This window comes from Nuphar pumila, chromosome 12 (genome assembly GCF_984573655.1).
Source record: "Nuphar pumila chromosome 12, dmNupPumi1.hap1.1, whole genome shotgun sequence".
Taxonomy (NCBI): domain Eukaryota; kingdom Viridiplantae; phylum Streptophyta; class Magnoliopsida; order Nymphaeales; family Nymphaeaceae; genus Nuphar; species Nuphar pumila.
In genome coordinates this window covers 13,103,779-13,126,838 of record NC_143260.1, presented here as the reverse complement: position 1 = coordinate 13,126,838, position 23,060 = coordinate 13,103,779, and the positions used below count along the sequence as shown (strand labels likewise).

The 23,060-nt window shown below is 36.9% G+C and overlaps 1 protein-coding gene across 1 annotated transcript in view; it reads right to left on the bottom strand.

Annotated features, from left to right (window-relative positions):
* The window catches only part of LOC149820036 (ubiquitin-like modifier-activating enzyme atg7), a 40,437-nt gene extending 26,875 nt beyond the window's left edge, over positions 1–13,562 (bottom strand). Inside the window, exons 1-12 of the mRNA XM_089981729.1 lie at positions 13,323–13,562; positions 12,946–13,137; positions 12,755–12,809; positions 12,567–12,661; positions 12,181–12,370; positions 11,965–12,070; positions 11,742–11,886; positions 11,507–11,665; positions 11,244–11,432; positions 7,989–8,180; positions 7,751–7,866; positions 7,188–7,344 (exon numbers count right to left, since the gene is read on the bottom strand). Coding sequence (XP_089837855.1) covers positions 7,188–7,344; positions 7,751–7,866; positions 7,989–8,180; positions 11,244–11,432; positions 11,507–11,665; positions 11,742–11,886; positions 11,965–12,070; positions 12,181–12,370; positions 12,567–12,661; positions 12,755–12,809; positions 12,946–13,137; positions 13,323–13,562 — 1,836 coding nt within the window. The remainder of the gene's footprint in view (positions 1–7,187; positions 7,345–7,750; positions 7,867–7,988; positions 8,181–11,243; positions 11,433–11,506; positions 11,666–11,741; positions 11,887–11,964; positions 12,071–12,180; positions 12,371–12,566; positions 12,662–12,754; positions 12,810–12,945; positions 13,138–13,322) is intronic.
* Between the last annotated feature and the right edge of the window lie 9,498 nt (positions 13,563–23,060).

Here is a 23,060-nt window from a genome sequence, read left to right as displayed (position 1 = left end):
CCTAAGAGTAGTCATATAAGCAACAGGAGCATAGGTTTCAGCATAGTCAATCCCAAACTGTTGGGCATAGCTCCTTGCAACCAATCTGGCCTTGTATCTTTCAACTAGGCCATCCGCTTTAGTCTTAATCTTGTACACCCATCTGCACCCAATGGCTCTTTTTCCTTTTGGTAAGTGCAGCAAATCCCATGCATGCATCATGTCCATAACACCCAACTCCTAAGCCATAGCCTTTTGTCAGTCAGGAGATTCAGCAGCCTCCTCATAGGAAGAAGACTCTATATGTGAGAAAACAACAGCAAAGAATCCCTAATGACCAACAAAGAAAGCATCATATGAAACAAAGCGAGTAGGAGGGCAAGGAGTATGGGAACTACGACAAACCTAAGGTGGTGCAGTCTCAGCAGTAGGTTCGGGATCTGGCACATCACTAGGTATATCAGTACCTCTTGATTCCACTTGATCAGAGAAAGGAACATGAACTTCTCCTCTGGTGCGATGAACATAAGTCTAAATAGGATTTTGAGAAGAGTCTCACTAACTGTTTCTTTCCTAATAAGAGTGTCCTCACAAAAACCATCCAAGAAGGACAAAGAGATAGGTTCTCTATCAGAAGTACTCTCAGCAGAGAAGTAGAGAATATGCTCAGAGAAGACAACATGCCTAGAGACATACATCCTATTTCCCTTCACATCAAAACATCGATATCCCTTTTAGCCTGTAGGATATCCAATGAAGCAATTTGACAGCACGGGGAGACAACTTATCACGCCCCTGCTTGGGCAATAAAACATAACATGTGCATCCAAACACAAGAAGCACTTCATAGTTTGGTTTCTCACCAAACACTCTATAAAAAGGGGATTGTCCCATCAAAAGTTGAGTGGGAGTCCTATTAATGATGTGAGTAGCGATCTTAACTGCTTCTCCCCACCATTACCTAAGAACGTGAGCATGAAACATAATGGCTCTTGCAGTTTCAAAGAGGTGTTTGTTTTTCCTCTCAGCAACTCCATTTTGCTGAGGAGAAGAGTATGATGACAGGATTTCTGATGAAGAATCCTCTTTTTAGTCAATATTGACTAAAACTGAGCACCCATGTATTAACCTCCTGAATAAGAACGTAAGACCATTACCCTAGCAGATAACTGAATTCCAATACAAGTAATGAAATCAGAAAAGATATTGACAAGCTCACTTCTTTTGTTCCAAAAATATATCCATGTGTATCTGGAGAAATCATAAATAAAGGTTACAAAATAGGAAGCCCCCCTTTACTACACAGGTGAGGGTCCCCAAACATCAGAGTGGACAATCTCAAACATACTAGAAGACTGACTACTACAACTAAAAGGAAGAGCATGACTACCAGCTTACAACTCTCACAATCTTCTACCTGACTAACACTACTATATGGAGATCTCTTTAATTCTCCAGACAAAAACATGTTTTGCAATCTCTGGCAGGAAAGATGTCCGAGATGCTGGGGAGATAAAGCAAATGGATCCAAGATGGCAGCACTGCACTGAGTAGAAATCTGAACACTTTGACTCATGTCCAGCCAATCAAGGTAGTACATATGATTGTGCCTAGCGTCATGTCTCATGGTTGGGAGCAGATCTCTACAGAGCAAGGCACTCCTAACACTGTCAAACTCAGATCTGAGTGCCATCAGAAACTCAATCACCCTACTTTCTTCCATCTTCTTCAGCTGTTCAAGATAAGCAGTGATGGCCTTATCTGTGGTGACTGGAGGAGAAGGCTTCATCATATCCAATGAGTCCCAAAGATGATCCATAGTAGAGTGAAACTCCTGTACAGACTTTTCCTCCTGTCTTGACTGGCGAATCTCCTGTGTCAGTTGGTAAAGCCTAATCCCATCCACCTGCTGATATGTCTCCACAAGGACCTTCCATACCTCGACAGCAGTCTCATACTTATGTTAAGAGCAATGTTCTTTATCACAGGGTTTAGTATCCATCACATAACCCTAGCATTATGCTTGAACCACTCATCTAGCTTGTCTTCATACCCTTCAATACCAGGTGAAGGTTGGGTTTTAGTCCCCTTGATATATCCTCCATATCCCTTCCCATGTATATGAGTCTTCAAGAGTCTAGACCAATATATGTAATTTGTCCCATCAAATTTTACTGCAATATTAGCCACCAAATCATCCTTTTCCATGACTGCAAATCACACACAATCCACACGATTGAGTGGGACAATGTGAGCAGTCCACAACAACTTCTACGGCAAACCCTCAACTTACAGAGAAAACTCCTCAAATCAGCTAGGCATCCTCCTTTGTAAGCCAAAACAACCTTCACAACACAGCACAACACTGATCCACAGTCTTGAATCAGCCCTCATACAAGCTCGTCGCCCTTTTTTGAATAGCATAAAAACTCAACCCACAGGCCACAACCATATACCTCTTCCAAATGCAAAACCCCTTTGCACACACTCTCAAACAGTAAAAACAACCCAAACAGGTATAGAAATCCCATCTAGTAAACAGTATTTGACTAAGTGTGCTCAGTTTTTCAAATCTGCAGAGGGGCGGCAGCTGAAAACAAGAAAAAAAATCATAATTTCTTCATCCCAGCTCCAAAACACCTTAAATTTATTTCATAAATCCCTAAAAAACACCTTCAAATGAACACACATCACCCACAATGCAGCTGCCTTCACGATCTTGCAACTCGTGATATGGGCACCTCTTCAAAACGTCAAGACGAAGGAGAGAAGGAAGCACACAACAACAACAGCAGCAGCTCCCTTGACCTCAGCTCGCACACAAGCTCTGATACCATGTTAACAACCTCAAGAGAAGCTAGGGTTCGTCACCATGAAAGCACAACATTTTATTTCATGGATGAATAACAAAACATGATACAAGAGAGAGAGACCCTTTTATCTCTAAAAGGGCTCTTATTAAGGAATGACAACAATGCCCTTAGTAAGTAAACACACTACAATATTACATAAGAGCAATACAGTAAATTGTACATAAGCTTTTAACTAAGAAACAAAAGAAAAGCAAACACTTCTATTTTAACACTGGACAGAGGGGAAAGCTGCAGGAGGTCAGGGAAACTCGGTTTAAGCAAATTGAACAAATCGGGTACCTGGTAAGGTGCGGTTTTGGTTTTCGGGTTCCTGAAACTAGAAGAAAGTGATTCTAATGCTATGGATAGATCCCAGAGTACCAGGGAAGTATGTAGCAAGCTGAGATGGTGTCTCCCAGCAACTCCAGTACACGATCTGCAATGCCAACGGGTTCAGTGGGAAACAACCCCACTTAAAAGATCTAGTCGAGTATCTATTTCACCAAATAGGTTTGTGACATGATTCTTTGTCTCCAAACTATAGAGCTTGCTTAATAGCATTACATTTCTACCATGAGTCATCTCATTATGATAAATCCAAAAAAAATCTTCATTGGATTGAAGCTATGAATATAAAACTCGATGCCCTTAGGAAAGCCAAAACTTGAGAAGTAATTACATTATCATTAGAAAAGAAAACCATTTGGTGTAGATGGGTTTTCAAAGTCAAAAGCAAAAGTGATGGAACCTTAGAAAGATATAAAGTTAGGTTAGTAGTCAGGATATTCTCAGAATTACGGAATTGATTATGAGGAAACCTTTGCACTCGTAGCTAGGATGACTAGTGTTAGAACTTAGAACCCTAATAGCGGTTGTCTCTACCAAAAAATGGCTCATATATCAACTAAATGTAAAAAATGCATTTCTCAATGGAGAATTAAATAAAGTTTATATGGATCCTACATTGGGATTTGATATCGAAAAGGAAAAACTCTTAGACTTAGAAAGGTCTTGTATGGTCTTAAACATGCTTCCAAGGACTGGTATGATAGATTTATTAATGACATGACTCATTTGGGTTTTTGTTATTGCTATATTGATGTTGTTCTTTTTGTCAAAAGTAAAGGTACCAATATTGTTATCCTTCTACTATAACTAGATGACATGATTATAACCGAGAATGACAAACAGAGAGTTAATGATGTTAAAAATGTTTTAAAAGAAAATTTTGATGTCTGATTTGGGTTTTAGGTATTAAAGTTGATTACTCTCCTAAAGGGTACATTCTTTCTCAATTGAAGCTTGTTGCAGATATTTGTGTTAAATATGGTATTTCATTTGATAAGAAAGTGGCTATGTCACCTCGATACAGGTACGGGTATGAGTACGGAGGGTACGCCACAGCAATTTCAAAAAATGAGGGTATGGGGACACGGTATATATATATTGTGGGTACAATGCAAGATCCATAATGGTTTGTTGGTTTGTAGGTCCAATGCAGTTTTTAGTAAAAAAGGGAGTTGTGGGATGATATTTTGAATAAAAGAGAGGGGTGTAGGTAAAAAATGAATAAAGGAGCGTTCTGAAATGATATTTTGAATAAAGGGGGGTATAAGTAAAAAATGAATAAAGGGGGGGTATTCGGAAATTTTAAAAACGTATAAATGAATAAAGGGGGTCTCCTCCCACCACCTCTCTCTCTCTCTCTCTCTCTCTCTCTCTCTCTCTCTCTCTCTCTCTCTCTCTCTCTCTCTCTCTCTCGAGGGTGGGAAGGGGGAGGCTCGTGAACGCAAACGAGATCCAGAAAGGGAGACAGAGGGGGAGGAGGGGAATCGAGAGACCGAGGGAGAGAGAAGGGGGTGTTTTCGAGGAGAGCATAGAGTGTTGAGAGTGAGGGTTTCGTGAGAGAGGGAGGAGGGGTGTTAAAGTATCAGGGTGGGGCAGGACCAAAACGGTCCCGCTCCCTTTGACCTGGGTCAAAATGGTTGTTTTGGGTTTACGCTAGACTCAAAACTGTGGCATAGTGCGGGACCCGACCTGCAGCGTACCTGCACTATGCCCGGTACCTGCGCCTATGTCGACACGCTAAGACAACCCATATGGCGTGTTGCGGTTACATAGGAAAATGGAGACTCCTGGAGTGGTGAATGCTAAGTTAAGACTTGAAGATGGGACACTTCTTGAAGACCCCACACCTTATAGACAGTTAATTGGGTCACTGACCTGTCTATCACAAGACCAGATATAGCTCATGAAGTCTATTCTGCTAGTCAATTTCAGCATGCTCCAACAATCGTACACATGAGTGTTGTATTATAAATTGTCAGATATATTAAGAGCATCATAACTAAAGGGTTTTTCTTATCATCATTTTCATCTTTAGATTTACTTGCTTATATTGATGCGGATTAGAGAGAAAATCCGAATGATAAAATCTCAACAAATGTTTTTGTGTATTTCTAAGAGATTCGTTAATTGCTTGAAGATGCAAGAAGCAGCAGAAGGTCTCGCTATCATCTATTGAAGTTGAGTATAGGGCTATGAAAACGATAACTATGGAGCTTGTATGGTTAAGAAAATTTCTCAGACATATGGGGGTTGACATCTCCAAACATTCGAAGATGTGTTGCGATAATAAAAGTGCAATTTGCATTATCAGCAACCACACCTTCCATGAGCATGCCAAATATATTGAGATGGATTTTCATTATCTTGAAAGGAACTATTGAATTATCGTATGTCACATCAGAATTTCAGCTTGCAAACTTTTTTATGAGAGCTCTTGCTGCTCCTCGATTTTTGTTTCTTCTCAACAAATTTTTAGTGTTTACACTGTAAGTTTGAGAGAGAGTGTTAAAATAGCATGTAATCTAGTCATATATAAGTTTGTAATCTGTTTTGAGAGTTAGGGGCATTTTGATCTTTTTCCTTGTAATAGGCATTGTTCATTAAGAACAGTTTTTACATTTCTTATTTCTTATTTTTCTCTTTTTATTATTTCTTTGTCCTTTTTTTGTTTTAGCATAGGCTCTATGGTCTTTTAACCATAGAGTCATTGGGGGCTTCTCAATAGTCATAAATATGACCATTGGGAGATTTCAACAACTGTATTGGAAGCTCCCCAATGGGCTCTATTATCAGCAACCACACCTTCCATGAGCATACCAAATATATTGAGATGGATTGTCATTATCTTGAGAGGAACTATTGAATTATCGTATGTCACGTCAGAATTTCAGCTTGCAAACTTTTTTTATGAGAGCTCTTGCTGCTCCTCGATTTTTGTTTCTTCTCAACAAATTTTTAGTGTTTACACTGTAAGTTTGAGAGAGAGTATTAAAATAGCATGTAATCTAGTCATATATAAGTTTGTAATCTGTTTTGAGAGTTAGGGGCACTTTGATCTTTTTTCCTTGTAATAGGCATTGTTCATTAGGAACAGTTTTTACATTTCTTATTTTTCTCTTTTTATTACTTCTTTGTCCTTTTTTGTTTTAGCATAGGCTCTATGGTCTTTTAACCATAGAGTCATTGGGGGCTTCTCAATAGTCATAAATATGACCGCTGAGAGATTTCAACAACTGTATTGGAAGCTCCCCAATGGGCTCTCTTGTATTATAAATAGGGGTGCTTGTCCCATGCTTGTGCTTAAGCATTTTTGCAATAAAGATATTCTTTTTTATTTTTGCTCTTTTTGTGTGGTCATTGTTGGCTGACCCCAATTGTTTTGGGATGAAGGCGTAGTTGTTGTTGTTGTTGTTTGTTGTTGTTGTTGTGTGGTCATTGTTGGCCTTTGTATTATCCCTTAGTGGACTTGTGCATGTGCACTTTGTGTTTATGATCTTGTAAGCCCTTAGAGGGTCTTGTTTTATATTTTTGCATATTTCATTACATGATCTATATGTTTTTGTAGCCAAAAATATGTTTTTAGATCATTCAATCACATTGTATAAGCATATTTTTTGAAAGCTTCAAAATTCAATGGTTCACAATGTGTATAAATTTCATTATTGAGAAAATCATATTTTTACATCAAAACTACTCAAACCAAAAGTGCATTTTCTAATAAAAGGACCCCATTGAACACATCTATGGGGTCAAATTCATGAACTAAAACCGACACCTGAGTTTTAGCTAGAATACGGTACTCCAGAGTGTAGCCAATATTTTCTTATATTTTATTTTTATATATGTATATATATAAGAAAGAGAGAAAGAGAAACTACAAGCAACATAAATCAACCAGCCACCTAAAGTAAAAGGCTTAACAGTTGCATGGAGACAATCATTAAAGCTGCAAATTTTTTCCCTTCTTTAGACATGAGAAAACTTAACAGGCTGCAAATTATTACTCACAGTGTCAGAGCAGGCGGTACAACTGTTAGAAGCATGTCCAATGAGGGTAAACTGAGAAAACTGAGAAAGGGAACCTCGAATTTGATGGGGTAAAACCCCAAGGGGCTGCTCGTTGTTCCCCATTGTCAAGTTAGTGGCCTCAGCTGGAGCATTTATGCTGTTAAAGTACCAATATAAACATATCAACCTTAATTAAAAGAAAGAATGTGCACAAAGGCAAAGAACATAGACATCTGCTTTGACAGTAGAAGTGGTGCTACATCACATTGCTGGGATCCAAATAACACTGCCCTGGATGCCAGCTCGGTGTTAAGCACATCCAGTTATGCATCTTGTCATTTTAAAGCCCACGATCTGCTACAGATGCTGGCACCATGCAGATGGCCAGTGACCCCAGCAATCATGACAGAGATCACACGACTCACATTGAACAAATAGCCAGGTACATACATTATTTCCCATTTATGATGAATTTGATCATTTCTCTAAGTGCAGATGAATGTGGAATATGGAGGGTATGTATGGTTCAAATTAATAGTATCAAGAACACTAAAAAAATATACCCATCTGGGTGCTGCAGAATTTCCACCAGTAGTTCCACAGCAAGAGCAGAAGCAATTGGAGCAAGTCCAGGACGTGTGACAGTGCACTGCTGGTCCAGTGTGCGGTTTGTAGTTGACTGCAGACAGCACAGGGAAGGCTAATTAAATGCTTAATCATATTAATTCCTGAAATGCATCCGCAGCACATAAAAAAACAGCATACATGGAATTAACAATCATTAATGTTTCGAGTAATTACATCGATAGGAGCAACAACATCGTTGCAAAAGTAACAGCCAAGACGGAGTCGTTGATTAGAGCCTACACCAGAGTGCTCAACTCCCTCATCATTAACTTTAGCTCCAGATAGGACAGGAGTCGGAGAAGGTGGTGCAGCACCATGGCGCATGACAAGGAAACTGTCAAATCCCAAGGCAGCAGTTATTGCAATCTGCAAATAAAGTGCATGGATCAGCCAACAGAAATGACCCGAGTCTTTCTTATGCAAGAAATACATTAACCAGATTAACAGATTATTAACCAGTTTTATGCATTTATGAAAACCAGAAAATAAGTTTGTAATGCTGATATTCTACACCACCGAGAAGGCTTCAACACAAAAACAGACTTTAAGCTAGCCAAATAAAGATAAGAGTTCCTACTTGTATCATGTACATTCAACTTCAGCTTGAGATTCATCCAGTGTGTGTGTTATGTGCATAAGCAGATTTAGGCTTAAAACAGCCACCAAAAGAGTTTTGTCAAATTCTATCAAAATAAAGCAAACGAAGGGAAAGAAAGTTCATCTTCCATGTAGCAGTGGTGCGCAACTTTGTCTTGATTTAGACTTTTCACTGGAAGCAATAACTTATCAAATCTAAGAATTGGAGTATTCTGATAGAATGACAATATGAAAAGAATATTTAAATAAATGCCTCAATGTGTTTCTTTTCTTTTTTTCACACAGATTAGGATGGCATATCAATGAAGATAACAATGATATTACATTTCTTTTCCTGATACCTTCTACTATGTACTTCCATGTTAGCTACGGGAAAGTCACCTAAATATAGCATTTAGCATAATATATCATGAATCATGATTGATTATCTAAATTAGATGAACTTGGACTCACTACCTTTTTCCATCCGCCCATTATAATTCTTGAGATACATACATATGCTTCTTCGCATAACACTGAGAAATGGCAGGACTTGGTGAGAGAACAAGAAAATGAGTGTGCTATGAATCCACAGACTGTAAGAGTACTTCAACATGATGAAGTTCATACATGGATCTAAAGCTTCCAGTAAGTCCTCAACAAGGATTAGATGATTACACAACCCTTCGAGAAATTTAAAATTCAGAATCATATATTGCACCAGAATTTCACAAATTATATTGAAACAGTACAATCCAAAACAACTTTCCACGTAATCATCTGGTTATGTAAATAACATTTGCAATAGTGCTACTCATAGTACCCAATATATGTTCCTAAGAGTGATTTCCATAGGTCTTGGCACCTTGATGACTTACAAAAAAGTTATTAGCAAGTCACTGTTCCACAGTCCAGAGTGAGTGCTGTTTTCAGAAAATAAAAGATATAAAAAAGATATATTGCTTACATCTTAATATTTCATTGCAAATTTAATAGATAAAGTGATTAATTTTGATCAAAGTTGACATTTGAATAATTTCACTATGTCACAATAGTTTATAAATACTTGTTTAGTCATCCATCCAATGAATTATAACTGAAACAGAAAGAGATGTCACAATCAATAGGAGTTAAACAGCATACAATAAAGTACAAAAAATCATGCATGCCCATCTTTTGTATGTAATGTTCTTAGCATTTAGTTTTGTTCTCAAAATCCAAGATACCAATTCCACAAAGAATAAAAGAAACATGAGTATGCAGCTATGGTAAACCTTGCTAAATGCAGGCATCCATTTTCACATTGTTCCTGTTTTTCACTATCCCCCTCCTTATCTCAAGCTCCAACTCCCAAGTCAGGTCCTACCCTTACTAATCTTGTTCAGTAAAGATCTATAACTTGTATACACATGCATATATAAGTACATACATACATGCATACATACCGTAGTACGTACATATGTATGTGTATGTTAGTGTGTATGATATATATTTAGTACAATCAATTGTGCCTACAATCTAGTTGGGTTCTCATGATGCAAGTTGTTTTGACCCAATCTAACCTCGTAGATGTGTTCAGCGTGGTCAACTTAGCAGGAATCGATCCTTGGATCATGTTTTTCGAATGAAAAACACGTTTTCTTGAGTCATGAAAAATTGGTGCATTTACAAGCATCGATTTTTTATTGCCCGAAAAACCTATACACAAGCCGGATTCCAGAAATCCAAAACTTCCTACTCAAAGGAGTATGTACTATGTAGATCACATCTATAAAGTTTGATTTAACAAAAAAGACAAAAAAATTTAAAAATGGTGTTTGCTAAGTCGATTGTAAGTACATTCGATCATAGCAAACATTAACCTATATATATATATATATATATATATATATATATATATATATATGAGTATTTGCTACTGTCTACAGTATGTACAATCTAATTGGAAAATCAAAGGTGCAAGTGGTATCCACCCAATCTGACCTCATAGATGTGTTCAACGTGTTTTGTTTGCTAGGAAATGCACCTTGGATCATATTTTTTGACGTAAAAATACGCTTTTTTTATTCAACAAATTTTGGCACATTTATGGGTGGTCAATTCTTGAAGCCCTTAAAAAACCTGCCTACATGTTGCAAATACATGATCCAAAACCTATTTTCTACTAAACAAGCTATGTAGATCACATCTGTAAGGTTAGATCCACAGAAAAATAGCAAAAAAGTTGAGGAAAAGTAGTGTTTTCTACTATATTGTATGTAAAAAACACTATCAAATATTCATCCTACACACATGCATGCACGCATGCACGCAAACATGTGCACATAAACACACAGAGATGCACGCACACGTGTGTGTGTGTATGAAACAAAAAGATGGTGCAACTACCAATCTATTCAGTTTGCAAACCAAATAAATAAGATTCGAACAAGCCAAAGACGTACAGGCTTCTATTGGTTATGAACAGAATGAACCTTAAAAGCTGGGTATGTTGATGTGAAGAATAACTATCATATGCATATATTACATATACAAAAATATGGATATAATGCAGATATATTTGAAACTGTGTCACATGGATATGGCTGCAGACACGGGGATACGGACATTTTTATGAAGTTTCCAGTATGACTTGTATATAAAGGGATATGGAACGGCAGTCAAAATGGAGCATCCATGTGACAGATTTGAAACTAATTTGTTAAGATTTTAGATAATTTCAAGGTTGAATAAGGAGACCAATGGACGCTATTTGCATCTAACAAAAATTTCTTCAACTTTAATAAGAATCAGATCATTTTACTCTCGCAACCATGCTAATGACATACACGAGAATGGTATAGATAGATTCACCTTATTAGAAGCTGCACAAAGAAGTGTCGGAAGCCAACGACTCTCTCTTGTATCCGTCAGCAAGAACACTATATCATGTGAATCAATCAAACTTTGAAGGTGCAAACAATCTTGAAGAACACTAGGTGACTCTTTGGCTAGCACAGGATGCCCTGGCATTGGAATTGCCATTGCAACTCCTTTAGCTTCCTGAGCAAATATCATGGGGATTGATAGATGATACACATTAGATCAATCAATAACTTAGAGATCAAGGTTATTACCACACCAGGAAATATGCGCTCTAAACTCTCCACAGCCGCAATGACTTTTAACTCACCACCGTTCTTGCAGTCATCAAACGCATATAACGATTGACGCAATGGGTTGGACATAGCCACTCGACCACTATCTAGCAGTGTGATCTTCCGGACACCCCAAGCCTTCAAGCAGACAAAATCTTTGTATCATGTAGTGGACGAAAAGATGTTCATGTTTATGACAACTATACACACTTACCATAAGCATACGAGCAACCTGGCAACCAAGGGTACCAGCTCCCAAGAGAAGACACTTAGTGTTGAAAAGGACATGCAAGTCAAGTGATGGCCAAGCACGCCACCTCATAAGTTTCAAATTTAGATCTGCTGAAGATACAGCCAACCTGAAAAAATCTCGTGACAATTTAGAAATGAAAACAAAAGAAACTTTTAAGAGGTTTGGCTGCAAAGTACATAAATACCTGATTGGATCTAGGGAGGAAGCAAGATCTATATATCTAGATGTAGACTTGCCTTTATATGATTCCCATCCCACTGCTTTAGGAACAAATTGAGAAGTCTTCCATTCTGAAACAGACATGGGAGTTAATTATTCACACTTTCACAGTAACTCTTATCTGTAAAAATTTCAGCAAATAAAATAAGAAAGGAGATTTACCCATTCTCTGTCTCGCTACCTTGCGGAATTGAAACCAGGGCTTCACCAACAACAGAATGATTCAAATCAGCTAAACCATGTTTTTCTCGATAGCATAGAAAGCGAACCTTCTCCAGTTTCCACCTTGAGCAAATAAATGCAAGAAAGTTCCGCAGGGGCCAACCAGGGTTGCTTGGAAGATGACAGGGGTCATAAAAGCCAAATAGCAACTGCAGGTAATCAAGCCAAAAACACAGAAACAATTAGCATTTGTCACATCCATCTCACGGATTTTCGCATATCCATGCATCTAATGTTTTCCAAGACATCTAGTTATTGATAAATTTAAGTTGCAACAGAAAATAAGAAAATGATTAGGAGCAGATAAAACATTAATGGAAAGAACTTACAGTCATATGAACTAACCTTCTGAGAATCATGCCGGCAGATTGCCCAATCTCTCAGAGGCCTAAGTGTTACATGTGAATCTGAAGATATACTTATCAGAAAGAATGGTGTGGCTGCATTGAAATTCCATTGCCTTTCATAATCAAACATTCAACCAAGGAAAGTTAGCTCAAACACCAAAGGAAGAAATAGGTGATTATTAAAACCTGCAGTCAAGCTTGAACTGCGCCATTCATTACAAGCTGCTGATAGAGATTCTCTCTGTGGGACAAAAAATTAGCATATGGTATCAATTTATAAGAAGTGAATCAGGCACAGATAAGGCAAACTTCCTTGTTTTGGAAACATGAACAGCTTAAATCTAGCTACACAGTGAATAAATGGTGCATTTCAATACCTCCACACAACTAAACCAATCTGCAGCTGGTCGCCATTCAGTGAGAGTTGCTGGAGGATCAAGTACTAGACCTGGAAATGCAAACCAGTAGCAGAAGGTCCACCTTTTCAGATCAGCATATGAGATCAAAAGGAAACGGGAGAGAACAGAACAATCCTCCTCCACTCGTCCAGAATTAATATCCTCCCATATCTGATGGAATCGGATCACTAAAACACTCTCGGAATCAACTTTTTTAACAAGTACAAAATATTCTTCAGCAATTATTATGAAATGGATAAGCAACTTTAATTGAAGAAAAACACACTGCAGGAAAATGCATGATAATAAAATTAAATTAAGATTTAAGATAAAGTGTGAAAGTTCCCAAAGCACACCTTTTTCGCTTCAAGTTTCAGAAGGCTCTGTCTGTCAAGTGCATGAAAGCTTTCCATGGTATTTGTATTGTAGAGAACACCTGGGACAGGGCATCGGTTCCTATTACCTAGTGAAACTTCGCTCAATGATGGCTGCCCATTCGTGTCAGATGGCAATGACTCAGCAAGAAGCTTCAGATGGTTTGAAACTTGATCATGAGAGCATGGTGCATAAAAACCTGTCAAGTTGTCATTATACATTTTTCGAAATTATTAAAAATAAAGAAGGGCAAGAACTATGCATGTTCTTTACATAAAGATTAATTTCATAGTCCAATAGTTAGTTTAAGACTCATAATTGCATGCATAAAGAAAAAAAACAACTTTTACATACAACACTAACTATTAATCTTTTTTTTTATATTACTAACTATTAATCTTGAAATTCTAAATCCAACATCCATCGACAAGTAACAGCAAAGTAGTCAAGAGGAAAGATTTTGGATATGCAAAATTCGTCAAGATAACTAGATGAAACCTCGAATGTGAAGTAGCCATAAAAATCATCAGTCAGTAGAATCATCAGAATGCCCTGTCCCATTTATCTAGGACTGACTTTGGAAATTCTGAATATCCAACTGTTAAAATGTATGTGTGTATATATATATATATACATTCATGTATGTGTATATATGGTATTATATATATAGGTGTAAATTAATATAACCCTCGGGGGTATTTTTGTCATATGTAATTAGCACAGTCCACTAGGGACTTTTTCCTATTTTTTATTTGTTCTTTGTCTTTATTTATTTTTTGTCTTTATTCATCATAGGACTTTTTGGTCCTCCCATATAGCTGTTGGGGAGCTCCCCTTTGGTACCCACTTTGTGTATAAATAGGGGACTTCCCCATCTCTATTCTCTGTGCCTTTAGAGCATTTTCTCAATAAGAAATATTGTTTATTTTTAATGTTCTTTGTGCTCTTGTGCTTAAGCACTTTGTGATTCTATGTATCTTGCCCATTAGTGGTCTTATTGTTCTGTGTTTAGAGATATATCTTGTGATATCACATTTCATTACATGGTATCAAAGCCCATTGGGTTCTTTTGATCTTGAAAGCCTTGTGTGTGGTGATTGAAGATAGTGTATTCATGATTAAGGTGTGTTGCTTTCTCTTCCTCTTTACCTACCTTTTATTCATCATGGAGCATGAATCAAGAGTAGAGCCTTCCTTCAAATTCAATGGATCCAACTACTTGATGTGGGCTTCGGCGGTGATGGAAAATCATCTTAGAAGAAAGAAACTTTGGGGATTTGTAATAGGCACTACTCTTGAACCATCCTTAAAGCTCACTAAGATCGCAGAAGGTGTAGAGAAAGCTCTTGTTGGAGATGATCGTGTTAAAACCATTAATGAACATCAAATAAAAGTAGAGGATTGGGAAAGCAACCATGCTAAAATTTTGGCATGATTTATGAACAATATTGACAAAAAATATGTACCAACATTGCTAAATTTAGAAGATCCAATGAAGTTTGGTTCTTTCTTAAGAGTATGTATACCCAAAAGGATTTTGCTAGACAATAATTTTGTCAAGACAAGATTAGATCCACCAAACAAAGGGACATGTGTGTCAGGGATTATTTTAGCATCTTGTTACTCCTTTGGGATGAATTGGCACTACATGAGCCAAAATAGGTTATCTCGAAGACGATGAGATTAGAAGAGAACAAATTGATAAGGAACACTTTTTTCAATTCCTTCATGGTCTTAGACCGGAATTTGAATAAGTGAGGTTCTCTCTCCTTCATAAAACCAAGGCTATTCCTATTGAAGATGCTCTTGCCAAGATATGTCAAAAGGAAATTCGTCATGACCAATAAGAATGATGATGTTTTGGCCGTTACTAGGTCGTGTTTTAATGTAAAGGCCTATAAGCCTCCCACCTCCACTTTGTAAAACAAAATAACTATAATAGTAGATCCAACTATAATAGTGAATATAGGAAGGGTGTTATTTGTCACTATTGTAATAAACCAGGACATATTAGACCAGCATGTCCAAAGCTTAAAGGCAAAATCGTTTTCATTGGAAAAATCACACCCAAAAAAGAAGAATCAAGCGAAAGTGAAGGAGACATTAAAGACACTCTTAGTCAACTATCGAAGGCACTTCAACAACTTTTCAAATCATCTTCTACTTCGGGTGTCGCCAATGCATCTTCTTCATCTCCTCCAAGTATGTGGATTCTTGACTTGGGTGCTTCCTTTCATATGACCCCTCATAAGAATGTTCTCTCCAAAGTTTGCACTAATTTTACTTCTTACATTTCAACGGCCGATAGAACCTCTTTGAAAATAAATAGTATTGGAACTCTTGACTCAAAAAATCCTCAAAAATTCTTGTTCCAAAAATAAGGGTTGTTCCAAAATTAAATTTGAATCTTTTTTTCGTCTTTCAAATCTCCGATCATGGTTGCAAAATTTCTCTCTCATCTAAAAATTTCATCGTGCAGGATCTCCAGTCATGGAAGCTGATAAGGCAAGGTCATAGGAGAGGTGATCTTTACTTTATGATTTTTTTATCTCTCTTGCCCAAGTCATTTTGTAATTATGTACAAGACAAAAGTATTGATACTTGGCATAAGAGACTTGGGCATCCTAGTTTTTCGAAGATGTATCTCTTTCCTTTTTTGGAAAATATTTATAATGAAAAAGATGTCTTGCAAAAATTGCATTTTCGGAAAAAAAAAAAAGTTATTCCCTTTTCTCAAAGAACTTTTATTTCTACTCGACCTTTTGAATTAGTGCATTCGGATGTATGGGGTCCTTCACCGGTCATATCAAAAGGAATGTAATCCTATTATGTTATTTTCGTTGAACTTCACTAGATACACATGGATTTATTTTCTAAATCTTAAATCTGATGTATTATCAATAATGGTTAAAAATCAATTTCTTAGCAACATATGCATACTTAGATCAGATTCAAAAGAGGAGTACACGTCAAATGATTTTCAAAGTTACTTGAAAAAAAATGAAATTTGCCATCAAAGATATTGTCCTAGAACTCCGCAACAAAATGAATTAGTGGAAAGAAAGCATAGACATATCATATAAACCACTAGAACTCTTCTAATTTCAAAGGACATTCCAAAAAAAAATTGGGTCAAAACCGTTTTAACCTCAACTTATTTAATAAATAAAACTCCTTCGTTTTCATTTCAAAATATCATCGCATTTGAAAACCTTTTTAAAATAACTCTCGATTTTAAAAGACTAAGAATCTTTGGTTGTAAGTGTTATGTGCTTACTCATAAAAATGATAAACTATCTCCAAAAGTCATTGAATATGCTTTCTTGGGCTATGGTGAAAATAAAAAAGGGTATCGATGTTTTGACACAATAAACAACAAGCTTTATGTTTCTAGAGATGTCACCTTTCTTGAAAATGAAAATGGGTTTGATAGCAAAGAACCTAAAGGATATTACCAATATATGATGAGTCTAACTCTATAGAGGTATTTGATTCTTAATTGGACAATAACTCTAGTATTGATCATCCAGTTTTTTATAAAGTTAGTCATCAACACGAAAATTCAAATGAAAATACATCCAATGATATGCATTTGTATACTTGATGGGGGGAAGACAATCACCCATGTGCCTTTGACAAGTTCTCTCAAAACATATCCTTAGAGGAATCCCAACTTAGGAGATCAAATTGAATCTCTAGTGCTCCAAATAGATTTGTATCATATGACTCATTTTCTCTAAAATTTAGAGAATGTTTAATAACTCTTCACTCTTATTATGAGTCATCTCATTATAATGATGTCAAACAATATTCTCATTGGAATGAAGCAATGGAAATAGAACTTAATGCTCTTAGAAAAGTCAATGAGAAATAGTTGATCCTCCTTTAGGTAAGCAACTTATAGGATGTAGATAGGTGTTTAAAGTCAAAACCAAAAGTGACGAATCATTAGAAAGGTATAAAGCAAGATTGGTTGCAAAAGGATATGCCCAAGAATATGGAATAGATTATGAGGAAATCTTTGACCCCATTGCAAGAATGACTAGTGTTCAAACTCTGATTGTCATTACCTCTATTAAAAAATGGCACATTTTTCAATTAGATGTTAAAAATGCTTTTTAAAATAAAAAACTTGGTGAGGAAGTTTACATGAATCCCTCTAGGGGTTAATTTGAATGAAAATTTTTAAAACTTAAAAAGGCCTTCTATGGCCTTAAACAAGACCCTAAGGCTTGATACGATAAATTTAGTAATGTTTTGATTAATTTGGGATTTATCTCTTGCTATACTGATAGTGCTCTCTTTATCAAGAAAACAGGTGCTACAATTGTGATTCTTCTTCTATATGTTGATGATATGATCATCAAAGGAAATAACAAAGAAGGAATTATTGAAATTAAATATGTTTTAAAGAAAAAATTTTATAAGTCTGAAATGGGGTTTTTGAGATATTTTTTAAAAATTAAGGTTGCTTACTCTCTGAGAGGATATATTCTCTCCTAGATGAAATTGGTTGCTAACATATGTGCTAGTAAGAAGTTTCAAATGAAAAGAAGGTGGAGTTCCCAGAAGTCATAAATGCAAAGTTAAGACTTGAAGATGGTGTATTGTTTGAAGATCTTACTCCATATCGCCAGTTGATTGGATCTTTCACCTACCTCTCTATCACTCGACCTGATATCGTTCATGTTATTCATGCAGCAAGTCAATTTCAGCATGCTCCTACCACAGTGCACATGGTTGCAGTTATGAATATTGTATGATACATTAAAAACACAATCTCAAAAGAACTTTTCTTATCTTCTTCTGCATCTTTAGATTTGACTACTTATACTGACACTGCCTGGGGTGGTGACCCAAATAATATAATCTCAACTACTGGCTTTTTTATTTTTTTAGGAGATTCTTTGATTTCTTTGAGGTGTAAGAAAGAACATGTCTTGTTATCTTCAACTGAGGCAGAATATCGAGCAATGGCAACCACAACAATAGAGCTTGTTTGGCTCAGGACTCTTCTCGAAGACATGGGAGTTTTATCTCCAAATCCTCAAAGATATGTTGTGACAACAAAAATGCAATCTACATAACAAGCAATCACACCTTTCAAAGGACCAAACACATTGAAATGGATTGTCACTATGTTCGTGATGAATATTTAAAAGGAACTATTGAGTTGTCGTATGTCACATCGGAGTACAAATGTATTGATTTCTTCACCAAAGCCCTTCCTACCCCTCATTTTATTTTTCTACTTAACAAACTTTCGGTGATCTCACCATAAGTTTGATTGGGGGTTTTAAAATGTATGTGACTATATATATATATATATATATATATATATATATATATATATATATATATATATATATATATATATATATATATATATATATAGGTGTAAATTAATATAAACCTCGAGGGTATTTTTGTCATATGTAATTAGCACAGTCTACTAGGGACTTTTTTCTACTTTTTATTTTCCTTCTTTTTATTTGTTTTTTGTCTCTATTCATCATAGGACTTTTTGGTCCTCCCATATAGCTGTTGGGATTCTCCCCAACGGTCAGTTGGGGAGCTCCCAACAGCTCTATGGTAGCTCCCCTTTGGTACCCACTTTATGTATAAATAGGGGACTTCCCCCTCTCTATTCTCTATGCCTTAGAGCATTTTCTCAATAAGAAATATTGTTTATTTTTAATGTTCTTTGTGCTCTTGTGCTTGAACACTTTGTGATTCGATGTATCTTGCCCATTAGTGGCCTTATTGTTGTGTGTTTAGAGATATCTCTTGTGATCTCACATTTCATTACACCAACATCCAGTGACAGCAAAGCAGTCAAAAGAAAAGATTTTGTAAACTTCAGAGAAATATTGGATATGCAAAAAAAATCAAGGTAACTAGAAAAAAACTCCAATGTGCAAAAGCCATAAAAATCATCAGAATGCCTGTCCCATTTAGCTAGGACTGGCTTTGCAAAACTTTATTTATCCAGTTTATATATAAACACAATAAGCCCCCAATACTCTCTTTTTTTCGCTCATGTCCATTCTCACCATCTTCTTACAGGTATCCATCCTCTCTTAGGCTCTTACCTCCTTCAAGATCTACTTCATCAATCTTTAATACTAATGAGCGTTCAAGTTTTGACTAGCAAAATTCCCCACCTACTGTGGGGGCCCAAACCAAAATAGGTAGGTGATTATGCTTTTAAATTGGTTTCATCTTGGAAATATCATAGAAATCAAGAAAGTGATTTGTGAGCTAATATAAATTATAAAATAAGGAAACATTAAAATTTACAATTCGATAGAGTCTAGAAAGTTCACGTTGGACAGAAATCAAAGTTGATCTTCTAAGATAATGTTTTTGCTTTACTAAAAGATGTTTTCAACCTATAAATAAAAAGGAGAACACATAAGAGAGAGAGAATCCCACTGGTCTTAACTATTAGGAAAAATCTAACTTGGATGATCTTTTTCTCTCTCATGTATGTTACACCAATGCACGGTGAATACGATCATTATGAGCACTTGTCTCACGCAACTGCCTAAGCCAAAGGGAAGAGAAATAAATTACACAAACAAAAAATATTCTACCCTTACGCATCCTCTATGTACCCATTCCAAGATCAATACGTTCACCCATATATGCACATTCCAACCACAAGCATATTTCTTCTAGTCGTTACTTTGTTGCTCAACACACTAGTACTACACCATATAATATCACAAAGATCATAGTTGTCTCACGCAACTGCCTCATTCAATTAAAACATTACCTTTCAAGATGCATCTCATTTCTCTTTCATACTAATATGGTTTCACATCTCTTTATACAGCATCCAAACTATCACAAAATACATTGCCTTATGTTTCTCTTTTATCAATGGTACCCCTAAGCAATCTCTGATATACCTTTTCCATGTGCTATCGCTTCTTGTTATTCTCTGTGTCCACCTTTTTTCTTATTTGAGAGGAAATTCTATATGTCCACCTGAACATATGCATCGCAATTATATGTTGTTCATAGTTCAACACTCTGTACCATGCAATATTCTAATTCTCCTTTGTTATGCAATTCACTGCACCATGCAATGCTCCTAGCCTCATGATGTTGCACAAAAGTACTCTTCCCGATTAGACCAATACTCACAAGTTTGTCTCTTTATTGATCCTTCATAAATCATACTAATGACGACTAAAAGTTCGAAAATAAAGTGCGAAGGTGAACAAGTAAATTAGTAACTAATGTACACAAGAACATAAAAAAAGAGTCAAAAAAGGACAAGACTGCACAGAAGGATGTAAACAATAGGCCAACCTATGAGGAGAATTTTACCTTAGTAAAACGAATTCAAATAATGACAATGTAATGTTTATGTTGAACTCATAACTTAAAATGGCCGCTTGATCTCACAAGAAGTCACCAAAAATTCTTCAGAAAGAAAATAAAAAGGGACATGAAGACATCAGCGAAGAACAAATCTAAAAAGACAGGCAAGCAAAGATCACCAAAAAGTAATTTCTACTTGCTCCAATAGTGATAATTCATATTAATATATTAATCCACTCATCAAACGTAGAAGCTACATACATGGTACTCATTCTCAATAAAATTAAAACAGAACAAATAGGTAAAAGAAAAAAAAGGATAGTTGGATGAACATGTCTGCAAAGAAGGAATTTTAGCTAGTTGATCTAAGTAGCTGCAGCTATAACTCAGCACTCTTTTCGCAGCTACTCCTTTCGAAATCACCTTGATATAAAGAAATCAGCTAAAAGTGGTAATTAGACAAATCAGTAGCCAAATCAGAATCAGCAAGTGAATAACAAGGTTGATAGGCATAAGCCATCTGACTAAGTGCGTTCAGCATACCAAGTTATATAACTCTGTTTTAAAAGGTGAGACCTGAGGCCTCAAAAGCATACACCTTTGTGTTTTGTTTGTTCATAAGGGCACACTAGACTGGAGGTGTGTAAGCCTGAACTTTGAGGCTTCGGCCTCTTACCTATTGAGAATGCCATTTAGGGAAAAATAATTTGTTAGATGTTTTCAAGATGAATTTAATTAAAATAAGTTAATCACAAAAGAAATTTAAATTGTTGTGGCTCTCTCTCAAATAGCAGTGCATATGAAGCCCAGGCAGAGCAGAAAGCTACCAAGTAAGCTTGATGGATGGGTCAGGTTTGGTTTAGCTTTTTGGCCTGATTTGATAGAACAACAAGCTATGTGCAACCAATGATTACCAGGTTGAATTCAACTAGTTCAAGAATTCCATTAAAATTATTAAATCTGAAAAATTATTTGAACAACATATACGAAGTTGAATTACCAGTGCATATGAAGTCCAGGCAGAGCAGAAAGCTACCAAAGTAAACTTGATGGATGGGTCAGGTTTGGTTTAGCTTTTTGGCCTGATTAGATAGAACAAGCTACGTGCAACCAATGATTACCAGATTGAATTCAACTAGTTCAAGAATTCCATTAAAAATTTTAAATCTGAAAAACTATTTGAATACATAAGGAGTTGAATTCCATCCAAGTTTTGGCTTAACTAGGCTCAATCACGTTGGATAGGGGATAAAAGTAGGAAGCAAAAATAAAAATACGCATCATTTATTTGAGATTAAACAAAAGTAATCCTCTAATAAAAGGCCAAAGTGTTTCTTCAATAGACACTTTCATGGCTAATAATTAATGTAAAAAAATAAAGTAAAGACTGATATTTTTTTACTAAAAAGATATATGCAATTGTCCAGAACACTTTGAAGAAAACCCACAAATAGTGTTAAATAGGAAAAAAAAGGAAGAAATAAATGGAACATAATAAAACTATGTTGCTTTGTTTTTCATTTTATATTTGTGGCCAATATGTCACAAAAAGTGGTGATGCTCACACCTCATTTTGCCCCAACTTTTACTTCTTGCTACTACTTTTTCAAAACATATAATCAGCCTCTTTTTTTGTTGATATTTACATGGAGAAACCACCCCCAAGATCAGAGACCTAGCTTTGCCTCCCGTACACGGTCGTTTTCCTGGCAGTGTAAAACTACGTGGGCTTACCACTTGCACCAAGGGAGTCACCACCTATGTCACAGGGACTCGACAAACTGGGTGTTGCACCCACGTCGACGCGACGCGATGCCGGTGCACGTGCGGGTGCGGCACCCGGTGCAGTCAACCCAACCCTGGGTACGGTCAACGCACCCAAGGTCATTTGTGTCTAATTTTTAGATTTAAAAAAAAACACCCGATGAAATATGTTGCGGAGGGGAGGATTAGGGCAAAAAAAATTGCCCTAATCCTCCCTTCCTCTCCTCCTAAAGCCAACATTGATCGACCTCTGTCAGACCCCGGCGTTGTCGTCGACCGCTCTGCCAGACCTCTCTTCCTCAGGTACGCTCTCTCCTCTCCGACTCTCTCTGCTCTCCTTTTTGACCCCTCCCCCGCACAAAGAGGGCACAGGGAGGGGAGCTTGGCCCCTCCCCTGCCAACAGAGAGTGCAGGGAGGGGGCTCGGGCCCTCCCCTGCATAAAGAGGGAGGACAGGGAGGGGGCTCGGCCCCTCCCCTGCACATAGAGAGCGCAGGGAGGGGCTCAGCCCCTCCCCTGCCAATAGGGAGTGCAGGAAGGGGGCCCGACCCCTCCACTGCACAAAGAGGGTGCAGGGAGGGGGCTCGACCCCTCCCCTACACAAAGAGGGCGTAGGGAGGGGGC